Below are 12,995 nucleotides of genomic sequence, written 5' to 3'. Positions count from 1 at the left end.
TCTATATACACACTATTATCTCTGTAATCCATCTCAAACGTATACACAATGTACACATGAATCTAACTTTGATCCTTAAATGAGAATTGGATCAAGATCATCCAGTTTCGAGGGAATTGAAAGCTCGTTTTTAAGCATGAATGACAGGTCATGCATCTGTGACATCAATATCTGTACATCATTTTCGGGTCTCGTTGCATTAGGGGTAATTTCATCATTCTTTGGCCCGTCAGCATTCCTGGACATTTAGTAAGTTAAAATGTTAATAATGAATAATTCTGTTGTTTATCAACAAAAAAGTAAACAAGCGAAATGAAAGTTCCATAATGTAATATCTGATGGAGCTTATGATAATATGATTTGAAATATCAATTAACCAAAAACAAATTTCTTTTTATATACAACTTAGTATAGTTTTAATAACTTTATAGACCGAATACATTGTTCATCACATTACTTGCAACTAATTTTAGCTCAATTAAGTTCTTTCATCTATGTTCAGCTATGTTCGTTCGTTTACAACAGAGTATGTTCCTTTATATACCGTTCACGAATGAACACAAACGAACACGAACAAAAAAAAACAGTTTGTTTAATTGTTTGTATTCGATCATTTGTTCAGTTAAAGTTAAATGAACGAACACAAACATGCGCTGCTCGTGCTCACTTGGTTCGTTTACAAGCCTATCATAAACTGACAAAAAGTTTCCCTTTTTTTCAAACTTGAAACAACACTGTAAATACTTCTAAAAAGATAATAAAAAACTATGATTTACCTGCTTGTTGTAGATATTTCTGAAAAGATATCATAAGCTGCGTATCACTTGGATTATTATCACCCGAAAATATATCTGACATCAACAATTTGCCAAAATCTACTTCCTGTGAATTATCAGTAGACGGAAACAAATTTAATTCTGCAAAATTTTCACAGTCGCCAACTTTCTCGTTACTATTTTCTTTCCAAGAATCTTGATTGCCAGTTGAGCTTGTGAAATCATTCCATCCATCAAACCCGTCATCATCTTGAAATAAATTAACATCTTTAACGGTATCCATGTTGTTAACACTACTCGCTTGCCAATTACCATCACTAAACCAGTCCACATCTGTATTTTTCAAATTAATGCTATTTAAATCATCAGATAAACCGTCTTTAGCTTGAAAAACTGAATCCATGTCAGCAAAAAGATCATCTTGAAATGGGTCTGAGTCATTAAACGGTCTTTTGTCAGTTTTCTGTCCAAATGCAAAATCCATGTGTGCTTCATCTTGAAACGGGACTGAATCATCAACTGAACTGGTCTTTTGTCAGTTTTCTGTCCAAAAACGAAATCCATGTGGGCTGACAGGTCAGCATCAGCACCTGCGTATGGGCCAACCGATTCAAGACTCTCTTTTTCCATTTTGGTATCTGCAGATTGAAACTCAGCATTCCAATCAAATGTAAAAATTTCTTGATCTTCATATGTCTTATTTTGATCCGCTTTGCTGGAAACTGGTTGTTCTTTGTGTGCATCAGACACTACATCTCTGTTTGACTCTGTAAAAAAGTCAAAAACGGGTACACCAAGATTCTCATTTTCCATTTTGGTATCTGCAAACTGAAATTCTGCATTCCAATCGGATATAAAACTTTCTTGATCTTCCAAGGTTTTATTTTGATCGGTATATGGTTGCTCTTCGGACACATCAGCCACCACATCTCTCTTTGACTCTATAAAGAAGTCAACATTGGGTGTAACAAGATTTGGAGAGCTGTTATGTTCAGAGGTTTTGATATTGATATTATTTTTGGGTTTTTATGGGCAGCCTGCCATGAAATTTTCAAATCTAGAAGATCAGATATAGTAAATTCATCTTCTCCGGGACTTTGCCCTCCGTTTATTCCACTTCCTTCAGCCAAAGAACCAACTGCTTCCTATAAGTAAATGAACATGTTTGTTAGCAATTTGGAAATTACACAGAACCAAGAATGATCATCGAATCAACACAAGGATAAGACAATCAATATTGCTTGACAGTAAACTAACAAGCATAGTTATTAAAAGTCATTGCTTCTTGTGCATAGGCCCATTTTTAGGCGCTGCCCAACATATGTGCTTCTAGTTCCTAGCTTTGCTTCTTGAAGTTGACGACACCTCTATTGGTATTGATGAAGAATCAATAACATGATCATTTGAATCTTTACTATTTATTACTTTTGAACTTTTGGTGTTCATGTTTTGAACATTTTGTACTTTACTTTGAACATTTTGTTATTTAAGTTTTAATAAATCATTTGAATCTCAACTCTTTTAGAACTTTTTTTTGGGTATTAATTAGATGATATTAAATGTTATATAATAGTTTTTGTTTGTTTCATATGAAGAATAGTATATTTTTCTAATACATAATATATTCATTTTTTTTTATTTATTCGTAAGCCCTCACTTTTGCGTGCGTCTAGCGCCTTTGATAACTATGGTAACAAGGCACATGCTCATTATTCAACTATATCTACGTTACTTGTAACTGACAGCAGAAATGTTAATTCATTTTTAGCAATGTTTTCAACAATCAAGTGATACAACCTTGCACAATAAGAAGCAAATAAGGGCAGAAATTGCATAATATGCCAATGTAAATTCAATTTTAACTTTGATTCCAATTATCAAGTGGTACAAACTCAAACAATAAGAGCAAAAACTGCAAAATATTAAAAAAAATTGTGAATTTTTTTTTCTTGCAACCTTGACTTATCTATATATAATTCCATTTCTAGAAAACGTTTACAATAAAGTGGCAGGCAAACGGGCAACAAGCTGCGCCGCTACCCCCTTTTGAATAGCAAAGCCAAAACGAAGAATACAAACAAAAATTGCAAATATATATATTGTAAACTCAATTTCAACTTTGATTTTAACGATCAGTGGTGCAAACTCAAACAGTAAGAAGCAAATAAAAGCAGAAATTGCCCAATGTGACAATTCAATTTCAACAATCAATTGGTGCAAACTCAAATAATAAGAAGCAAATGAGAGCAGAAATTGCAAATTTTGACAACGTGAATTCAATTCTGAGTTAAATTTGAACAATTAAGCTGTACAAACTCAAACAGCCAGAGCAGGCCAAGACTCAAGAGGGGGGACGGACCCAGGCCCGTTCCCCTGAGAGGCCCATAATTATTAAAAAAAATATAATATGTATTTAATATTTATATATAAATTGTTTTAAAACATAAGTTTACAAAGTTACTCCTTGGTGTAATGAAAAGAGTGGTAGTCTGTGGAATCAAAGGTGAAGGGGATGGGTTCAATTGATGGTGTTTTATATTAATAGAAAAAACTTTGGTTTGTGTTTTACATTGGCTATTTTAGTAACTTTTTTATTATTATTATTTCTTTTTTTGCTTTGGTCCATATCGAGCTTTAAGAAAATTAACAAATTATTTATCACCACATTATTAAAAAAAGTGATTTCAAATGCTTTTTTGGAGTCGAAAACTTGATATCATTAGAGGTTACAGCAAGTGAAATGTGTTAGAACTTAGAACAGTGAACATTTGCAATAAAATGAAGGTATAATAATAAGTGAAAGAGGAGAAAAGGCTAACCAATCCATTGAAGTTCAAGGCTTGAAGAAGTAACCAGGTATAAGCATGAGTTGAATTAAAGGAGATAGGCTCAGGATCATTGGTCTGGTATTCCCCACAGTCTAACCCTCTCAGGAGCTTACCTGAACAATATTCGCATCTCCACGAGGAACATACCGCAGATAGAAGGTAGGTTTGTGTCGTTCCGGTTGAACCATGATAGCCCGACGGCTTCTCGGAATCCGCTCTCACATTTCCTTCGTTTGTACAATGATCGGAACGAAGACATTAGGGTTGTATCATCTCGGCTTATTTTAAAGATATGTATATTTATGTTATTTTAAGATCCTTTGACCACATTGATTTATAATTCAATCTTATTCCGGTGATATCAATGTAATTAAAACGATAATGTCTAGTAAAGTAACTTGGTTTGTGTGAAGTGAACGAATATAAATTGCATATAAAACTCCAACATATTCGGTATTTATCTATTTGTGCATATTTGATTTTGTTTTTCTAAAATTGTTAAATACATTTACAAATCTTTAATTTGGTTCCATATTCTATCGTAAACTATTGTTTTCTTAAACCCGAACCAAACCAATTTTAGGTCAAACTCCTTTAATCAACCATGGTTTTTTGTCTGATAACAAACTTTACTTACCCGAAATAAACAACTTACTTATAAATAAATTAGGTACCATATAAGTTCATTCTACAAGTGATTTTGTAATAATTTTCACGATAAATAAAACATAAAAGTACAACATAAAATTATAGGATTTTTTACTTAGTTTTGGGCCCCCAAAATGCTTGAGCCGGCCCTGCACATACCTGCCCATAGCCAGCAGTGTTGTATAATGATACGTATTTTCTTTTTCTTTTTTTTAATCCATATGAACCTCTAAATTACACAAAAATAAAAAAGGTGTAGAATGTAAAGATTTTGATAGACAACGATGAATGAACGGGTTGATTGTATACCGATCACGTAGTTTTTAAATAGCAAGACGGTTGATAAGTTATTATAGAGTAAACTAAACTTTAGTCTTAGGTCAGGTTTTCACAATCCATAAACATTTTTTAGAATCGATTCCATCTTGTTAGAATCAACGCACAACTTATAGCATTTTATGTGAGCACTTGCAAATACTTTTACATGTCAGTGAGCATCTGCAACGATGGAGACGGAGTTTAGGGGTGTTCGACACTGGGGTTGGATTATAAGGCTTTAAGTTGTAGGTTAGACGGTTTGAAGCATTAAGTTTGAGGGTTGATTGGTTACAAGGTGGTTGGCTGGTAGCTAGAGATGGTGGTGGTTGTGTTGTAATTTTTCACATAAGCGTAATTTGTCACATAAACACATTTATGACACATAAGCATGTCATCTTATCAAAAGACTACCGACATTAGAATTCGGTTACAAGTAAACATTTTGTTAACTATTTAAATTTAAGAAACCTTTATTTAATGAATTTACAACAAAAACAGAGTGAATTGAGATCCAAAATATGCAGTGAAAATGTTACAATCCCTCATTTATTCATCATAATAAAAAAAGTGTATATACATCCAATCCTTGTGTCGGTGATCGATTGGAGAGAGAACACACACACACACACACACACACACCCATTTTCTCCTTCTCTTTTCCCACTGCATCTTTACCAAACAAACATCACACACCCAGTATTCATATCATATGCATACACTTCAATTGCAATTGAGTGTGTGTGTGAGTGTATCTGAAACATACATAAAGAGACAGATGGCATTGAATAATAATAGGGGTGGATCGTGTAATCCGGCCATCGTCAAAATCGGAATTATATTTCTGGGAGTCTGTCTGGTGGGTTATCTTGTGGGCCCACCTCTCTACTGGCACGTCCTTGAAGGATTGGCCGCCTCCTCCTCCGCCGTCTCCTGCCCCGCCTGCAACTGCGACTGCGATTCTCAACCACTTCTCTCTATTCCTCAAGGTACATACATACATACGATACCCACCTCAATTTAATTTTATTAATTATTTATTTGATCTATTAAATTTAGAATATTACTATTAATATTGGATCTCAATACCCTTTTACCAGTATATCTTGCCTATTCAATGATTTTCTAGATCAAATAGTAGGTTACTTACTTTTTAACCTGAAATGGTTAATTGTGATTTGAAATTTTACTTTTTTACAAGGTTTTGCATGCATCTAAATAGCAATATTTTGATGATTGACACATAAAGTTATGTTACCTTACCTTTAAAGATAATTATTAATTTATTATATCACTGACTGACAATGTATGTATGTATGTATGCTGTTATGAACATAATAGGGTGTTTGGGAACTGGGATTGCTTTCTGATATGTGTGTCTGACTCTTATTAACTATTGAGTGAAATAAACGGTTTTAATAGGCATTCCCAAACACCCCCAAATTTGTTTATTTTTTTTTTTCAATTTAGTTTTGTTAGTTAGACGTGCAATGCTGATAATTTGTTTTATGTTTCTTGCAGCGTTAAGCAACGGTTCGCTAACAGGTTAGTATCCCTGACATGAAATAGTTGTTTTGTTTTAATTATGTATATTTTGACTAGATGGGTCTCTGATCAAAACGGACAACATTTTGTATCGATTTTTATGGAATTTGAATAAATAACATGGTAATGTGATAATAACCATAAAACGTCTACTTTCTTTGAATAAAATGATTTAAGAGGGAGGTTGAAAACATCTGAACAACACTTTGGGTGACTTTTAATTTGTTTGGCCCACTTGGACGGTAAATGAGTTGAATTTGCCACCTCTAAATCAGACACAATGCATTAGTACGATATGAACCAGTAGAAGTGGTAAGTTTGACCCATGTACTCATGAACGAGTCCATTCAGACCAAGTTTTTATCTCAAGTGAGCCTAATAAAGAAAGGGTCAAAACCCGTTTGAGGATAAAAAAAAAACTTAGCCTGATTTGGCCCTACCTGACACGTTTGAAATCAAACTTGGCCCCAGTTTGCTCGGTTAAGATCAAACTTGGCCCAGTTTGACCTGTTTGAAATAAAGCTGACCCGAATTGACTGTTTCAACCCAAACATGTTTTGACCCGGACCGACCCAACGCAACCTGGTTGGTTTATTTCTAACTGCTGAATATATCTCAAGCAGATTGCACAAAACACGATCCTGAAGTAAACGGGGAAACCGAGAAGAACTTTGCAGAGCTTTTATCAGAAGAACTAAAGCTACGCGAAGCCGAAGCATTAGAAAGCCAACAACGTGCTGACATGGCACTTTTGGAGGCCAAGAAGCTGACATCACAGTACCAGAAAGAAGCTGACAAGTGTAACTCGGGGATGGAAACTTGTGAAGAAGCGCGTGAAAAGGCCGAAGCGGCTTTAATTGCGCAAAAACGCGAAAGTGAAAAGTGGGAATCAAGGGCCCGACAACAAGGGTGGAAAGATGGTGGCAGTAAGGCGGTGAACACCGCGTGAAATTAGGTATGTGAACATCACATATGTGTAGTGAGTTTTCAGTTTTGATGTTTGCAAGATCAAATTGTCTTATTATATAAGTGTTTTGTTAGATTATAACTTGAAATTGATTGTTGTTATAATGATAAAACTGAAATGTTAGAATGGTTTATTGATTTATGTGAAAGATTATGAGAAATATTATTTGTTTGCTTTGTTCTAATTCCCCAAGTATGAGATACTGTTTTAAAATATGATTATAAAAGTGTACACTTTTAACTGTTTTTAATGTAGTGGTGACGATTCTTGACACGAAAATAGTCAGGTTATATGTTAATCCGTTTAATTAATAGGTTGTGGTCGGGTCGACAGTTTAACTTGTTTAATAACACGTTAAAGTTTAGAATAAATAGTATCTTATATAAGGTCAGTCTTTTTACAACTCGCTTGACTCGTTTAGATAAATGGGTTACCTGAATAATTGATTTCTTTTGATCAAATTCAAGACATGTCATTTTATTAATAAAATAAAATAAAACAGTAAAAAGATGCCTTACATGATGTTCTGTATTTAACAATAGTTAAAAATACTTTATAAACATAAAACTGCTAAGGAAACTCATGGCTTCTGTTGCGATTTCGGTTTCTCAACAGCGGAAAAGGAAGCACCTGTTATTGTAACCGAATCATACCTCAAAAACAAATGTGCTAGAAACAACGTAGTAGTAAGGGTAACATAGTCTTTGCAACACACTGTTTGTTTAACCCACTTGGCATCCCAGATTGTGACCCGTTTGACCAGTACAAATAAGTCAACAACTCTTTACCTTTCTCCCCGGTAAACCGATCCGGAACAAATGTTTCTGGGTCATCGAACACCTTCGGATCTCTCATCGCCAAAGGCTGGTATCCACAAAGCAACTCGCCTTTTTTTATTTCGAAAATCGAGTCATGAGAACTCAGCTCAAAGTCCTTACGAGCCCGAGCATATTGTAATTGCACAGGTGGGTTCAGTCTAAGTGTCTCATAAACAAAGGACTGAACCAGGTCCATTTCTTGAACGGACTTCAAGCTCAATCCCGATCCTGGCCCGACTTTCTCTCTAACTTCTTTGCACCTGTTATTGTAACCGAATCATACCTCAAAAACAAATGTGCTAGAAACAACGTAGTAGTAAGGGTAACATAGTCTTTGCAACACACTGTTTGTTTAACCCACTTGGCATCCCAGATTGTGACCCGTTTGACCAGTACAAATAAGTCAACAACTCTTTACCTTTCTCCCCGGTAAACCGATCCGGAACAAATGTTTCTGGGTCATCGAACACCTTCGGATCTCTCATCGCCAAAGGCTGGTATCCACAAAGCAACTCGCCTTTTTTTATTTCGAAAATCGAGTCATGAGAACTCAGCTCAAAGTCCTTACGAGCCCGAGCATATTGTAATTGCACAGGTGGGTTCAGTCTAAGTGTCTCATAAACAAAGGACTGAACCAGGTCCATTTCTTGAACGGACTTCAAGCTCAATCCCGATCCTGGCCCGACTTTCTCTCTAACTTCTTTGCGTAACTTTTCTTGTATCCCGGTTGTGTCTGACGCTAATGCGGATAATAAACTTGGGAAAAGGATTGAAAACCCGCCAAATGTGTTGAACCCGACAATGAAAATTAGATTATGGATTGTCTCTTCTTTACTGAGTTTGAACACGGTAGGCCTCGTGAAATTACTTCTTTGCCTTCGGTTTCTATAAACTAGTATAGTTTGTTGTAGTCACGGCTCACTAAAAAGTAAGGGTAAGGGAATGAATGAAGGAATATTTCCACCAAGGGTTGGAAGGTGGTGATCGGGGACGATAGGTAGGAGTTGGACCCCAAGCCATCGGTCCATACGGATGTGGCCCTTTTCGGCTATATCGGGTGAGTTAGCCGGGTCCGCACTCGCTATGCATAAGGTTGCGGAGGCGAAGATGAATTTTTGAATGGGTAAGAGGTAGCTGACTGGACCGGAGGTGAGTTGGGACTCGATGTGGTCCCACATTGTGTCTAGTAGGGTGGTTATGATTGGGACCCATGTGGTTGAGCTTCGTTTGAGTGTGTCCATTGCGAAGTTCTTGATCTGCCATTTTTTAATTGCGAGTTAAACCATAATTATAAATTCAAATACATAAATAAAGTATAAACTAATTGAAGAGAGTGCAATAGCAGAAAACACAGGAAAATTGGATTTTATTAATCCCATATTTTTGAGTTCGCTTATAATAATTTCACCACAGAAATGTTTGTCATCGACCTCACCTTTTATACTATTTTTTTCACCTTATTATTGTCGTAGTATTCAACAAACACTATTTGACCATCTAGAATCAAAATTCTGTAGATGAGGATCGTTAGTAGGGACGAAGCTTAGTGTATGTCAGGGGTCCCCGCCCCCTGTTTCCCAAGCTTCATCACTAATTATTAATAATTGTGAAAAACCCTACACGGGTAAAAGTGATCTGAGTACCTAATATACGATAAGATGGCAATAAGATAGGTTACAATCAAGAATTGGGACCAGTTTTAATATTCAAACAAGTAGCTGTAAACTTGTAAAAGGACAATCTTAAATTCAATTACACGTTCGTTGACACCACCATGCTATTCACGTGGATAAAAATGAGTAGGGCCCAGACAATTATCTTAAACATTAAACAACACAGGCAAGGTTACAACATGTTTAAACCTAAAATCTATGAAGTTATTTTTCACACGGGTTATAACCTAATAAAATAATATATTAGACGGTTATAGATCATATAGATGCAATATCATGCAATAAACCAATCATGAGTAAAGAAAATTATTATTCATTTATGAATCAGAAATTTACATTTTATGAAAAACTTTGCACTTAACTAGATTTAATGAATTTGAAAAGGAATATAATTATAAACTTCACATTTATGTATTCGTTACTAATTAAAGCATCTCAAACATTGCATGAAAGCTATAAGTGATTGGAAAATCACTAGAAAGTTATTTCGACTAAACAAGTTAATAATACAGGCCATTGAAATTTAAATTTACCAAAAAAAAAAAACTTAGCTATTAACTATTTAACACATTGAGGCATACTCTTAATTTGTCACATCATGTCAGCTTCAAATTATTACACTCTTACGCCGACTTAGTTTGAAAAATAAGAAAATGGTTTTTGCGTCTGCCACCATAATTGCATACTGTCTTCACCCAACTTTTTCTAAATACTAAAATACATGAGAAAATTAATAGAAATAAAAACGTATAATGAAGTTTTTACTTTTTATAATAGTAAAAATAATGTTTAAAAAACTAAAATTCATAGTTTTTATAAAAAAAATTTACTAAAATATAATTTATGTAATTAAATTATATAAAACATAGTTTTTTTTAATGATTAAAAGAATATTATACTTTGGGTGATTGTCATCCATATAAATTTTAGTAGTGGTTTAAGAACCAATCGTATATTATGTTTTGAGAACAGTACAATAAGTCAAAAACAATATTTTTTTTTTATTTCTAGATCAACACTAAATATTAATATTAATATGTCCTTTTATCATAAGTCAAAAACAAATATTCGTTGTTTGGACAAACATGAAACTTAACATAATAAATCAAATCCAAAACTGAAGTAAAATCAGTAACGTACCATTTCATGTCGAGGTTCAAACGCATCAAGGTAAGCACAAACTCGCCGATCACCGGTAAACTTCGTACTCGGCATCCAGTCACCTACAAGAATATTCTTCTTCTCCACTAACTCCATATCAAACATATGCGCAAACGACTTGCAATCCAGAACCGCAATCACGTTCGGGTTCGCAACGAAAAATGGGAAACATGGAGGCACGTTTGTACGGAGCACCGTGCTCTTGTTCTTCTCCATTTTCTTTCTAAAAAACGTGTCGGGTCCTTGGAACCAAGAGTAATATAGCCGGTCCGTTAATGGTCCCAACAACGGTAGCCCGTAGCTGCCTGGGATCTCACGGACCGGCGGTGGAGAGGAGGAGGAAGTTGAAGTTAGTTTGTTGTTGGCAGCCATTTTGGTTGAAGTTTTGGAGATTAGTTTTGGGTTATAGAGTTGAAAAAGAAGCTAGCAATTAAGTTGTGTGTACGAGAGTTTAAATTGATTTTATGGTGGGGGCTGGGAGCTAGCTTACTATTTGTATTAAACGTATTAGTTGAATAAAGGAAATATTAAATAGTCGGATTGGGTTTAGTCCATAAGAATCAAAACTTTGTTTTTAGTCGGATTGGGTTTGCTATCCAAAAGGGGGTTGCGGCGCAGTTTGTTGCCCGCTTACCTGCCACTTCATTGTAAATCGTTTGGATGTTTCTATAAATAAAATATTAAATAGTTAGTGAGTTTAGGCGTTATAAAACTATGTTTTGAGATAGTCATTGTTTTATTTAATTAAGACACAATTATACAAATGGTGCATGTCTGAGTAAAGTAATATCTTTAGATATTAAAGGTCAAAAGTAATACGTTAGGGTTTTAAATTTTCAATTTTGTAATGAGTTCGGGTATTAAGATTATCTTCTGTTAACTTTTTTTGTTAAATTCTAACAGAATGACTAAAATACTCAATGATATTTAAAAACCAATTACTACCAGTATTGGTTGATAAATGAAAACTTGAGTCTTTGATTATACAAGACTACCATCGATCCAAGTGGAGGACAAATAGTGGGCCACGTCACCTTATTTTTTTTCGATACCATAACGAACGTAACCTAAACCGACCAGATTCGTGTCGACTCACCACTGCAATGCCCTGAACCGGCAATGCTCAGGTTTTACTAACGCCCGAGTTTTATATTTTAGTTCCGATACTGTAATGAACATAACCGAAACCGATCAAATTCGCGTCGACTCACCGTCACAACACTCAGGTTTACCAACACCCAGATTTTAATGACCGGATAAACGTCGTTTTAAATATATTATTTTTTTACAAGTTAATTTGACGGAATTATATTGGGGTTCTCAACTCTTGGGTTCTACCAATGTTGTTTGACTGTGACGAACGTAGTCGATACGACTCGCCGTCGTAACACTCCATTTTACATGCTAGAGTCGCGTCGAGTCGATACAAATTCGGTAACAAGTTTGTGTTTAAAGTAAAAATTTTGGTTTAAAACCTTAGTACTCAAAAGTGTTACGTTACTCAAACCCCAGAACCATTTGTGTAATTGTGTCTTTAATTACTTTTTCAATACTAAATATAGAATACGAAATAAGTAGAATAAAAGAAATGCGAAAAAGAATTTTGAACTCATAGGAATCATGACACATGACGCGAGTGGTAAGTTGTTTATTAGGTATAGATATTCATTTCGGAGGGTCAAAGACATGAGAATACGAGTTTCACTACACGTAGAGGGAATAAAATCGTTGGCAGAAATGTTGGAAACTTCATTGAAGAAGATTTTTCATGACAGGAATTTAAGTAGCCACAAGCTTAAACACGAAATGTTTCCGCTAGATATGTTTAGCTAAAACATCAATAGAGAGGCTCAGAAGATTGGTGGATCTCTTAAAGAGGATAGTATACCAACAAATGTAAGTGCAACATGCAAGCACGTAGAGGTGTACAAAATATCTGTTTCCGGACCTACTTCGGAATCGGTTCCTATCCGTACCCGACCCGAGGGTACGACCAGGTATAGGATTTCTCCCCTGACCCGGACACGTGAGAAACAGAACCGGAAATACCTGGTCAAATACACAACTAAACCCAGAACCCGTTCCTTCCCGACCCAGTTTTGACTTTTGTTTACCATCCTAAAAATACTCAATTTGTTCACCTCTACTAGCACGCAATCAGAAAAAAAAAATTGTTTACACATTTATGCTGTTTTGAAGTTGTAATAATATTAATAATTGTTTGACAAAAAACGATAAAAGTTACAAAACCATGAATTCAAGGT

At 35.0% G+C, this 12,995-nt stretch overlaps 2 protein-coding genes and 1 pseudogene across 2 annotated transcripts; 1 reads left to right on the top strand and 2 right to left on the bottom strand.

The window, feature by feature from the left end:
- On the bottom strand, nucleotides 1-3,622 carry LOC143533365 (uncharacterized). The gene is made up of 3 exons (XM_077028184.1): nucleotides 3,596-3,622; nucleotides 777-1,921; nucleotides 1-238 (listed from the first exon to the last, which is right to left on the bottom strand). The coding sequence occupies exons 2-3, from the start codon at nucleotides 1,258-1,260 to the stop codon at nucleotides 165-167; spliced, it is 558 nt and encodes a 185-aa protein (XP_076884299.1). The 5' UTR covers nucleotides 1,261-1,921; nucleotides 3,596-3,622; the 3' UTR covers nucleotides 1-164.
- Nucleotides 3,623-5,180: 1,558 nt separating this feature from the next.
- LOC143533364 (uncharacterized) lies at nucleotides 5,181-7,218 on the top strand. The gene is made up of 3 exons (XM_077028183.1): nucleotides 5,181-5,556; nucleotides 6,089-6,112; nucleotides 6,736-7,218. The coding sequence occupies exons 1-3, from the start codon at nucleotides 5,280-5,282 to the stop codon at nucleotides 7,059-7,061; spliced, it is 627 nt and encodes a 208-aa protein (XP_076884298.1). The 5' UTR covers nucleotides 5,181-5,279; the 3' UTR covers nucleotides 7,062-7,218.
- A 340-nt stretch (nucleotides 7,219-7,558) lies between these two features.
- LOC143533384 (fatty acid hydroperoxide lyase, chloroplastic-like) lies at nucleotides 7,559-12,848 on the bottom strand (annotated as a pseudogene).
- Nucleotides 12,849-12,995: the final 147 nt, after the last annotated feature.

Source organism: Bidens hawaiensis, unplaced genomic scaffold (genome assembly GCF_021521415.1).
Source record: "Bidens hawaiensis isolate Kalapana, Puna unplaced genomic scaffold, B.hawaiensis_p1.1 tig00009662_1, whole genome shotgun sequence".
Classification (NCBI taxonomy): domain Eukaryota; kingdom Viridiplantae; phylum Streptophyta; class Magnoliopsida; order Asterales; family Asteraceae; genus Bidens; species Bidens hawaiensis.
Note: the sequence above shows the minus strand (reverse complement) of the source record. Positions and strands in the feature narration are given on the sequence as shown.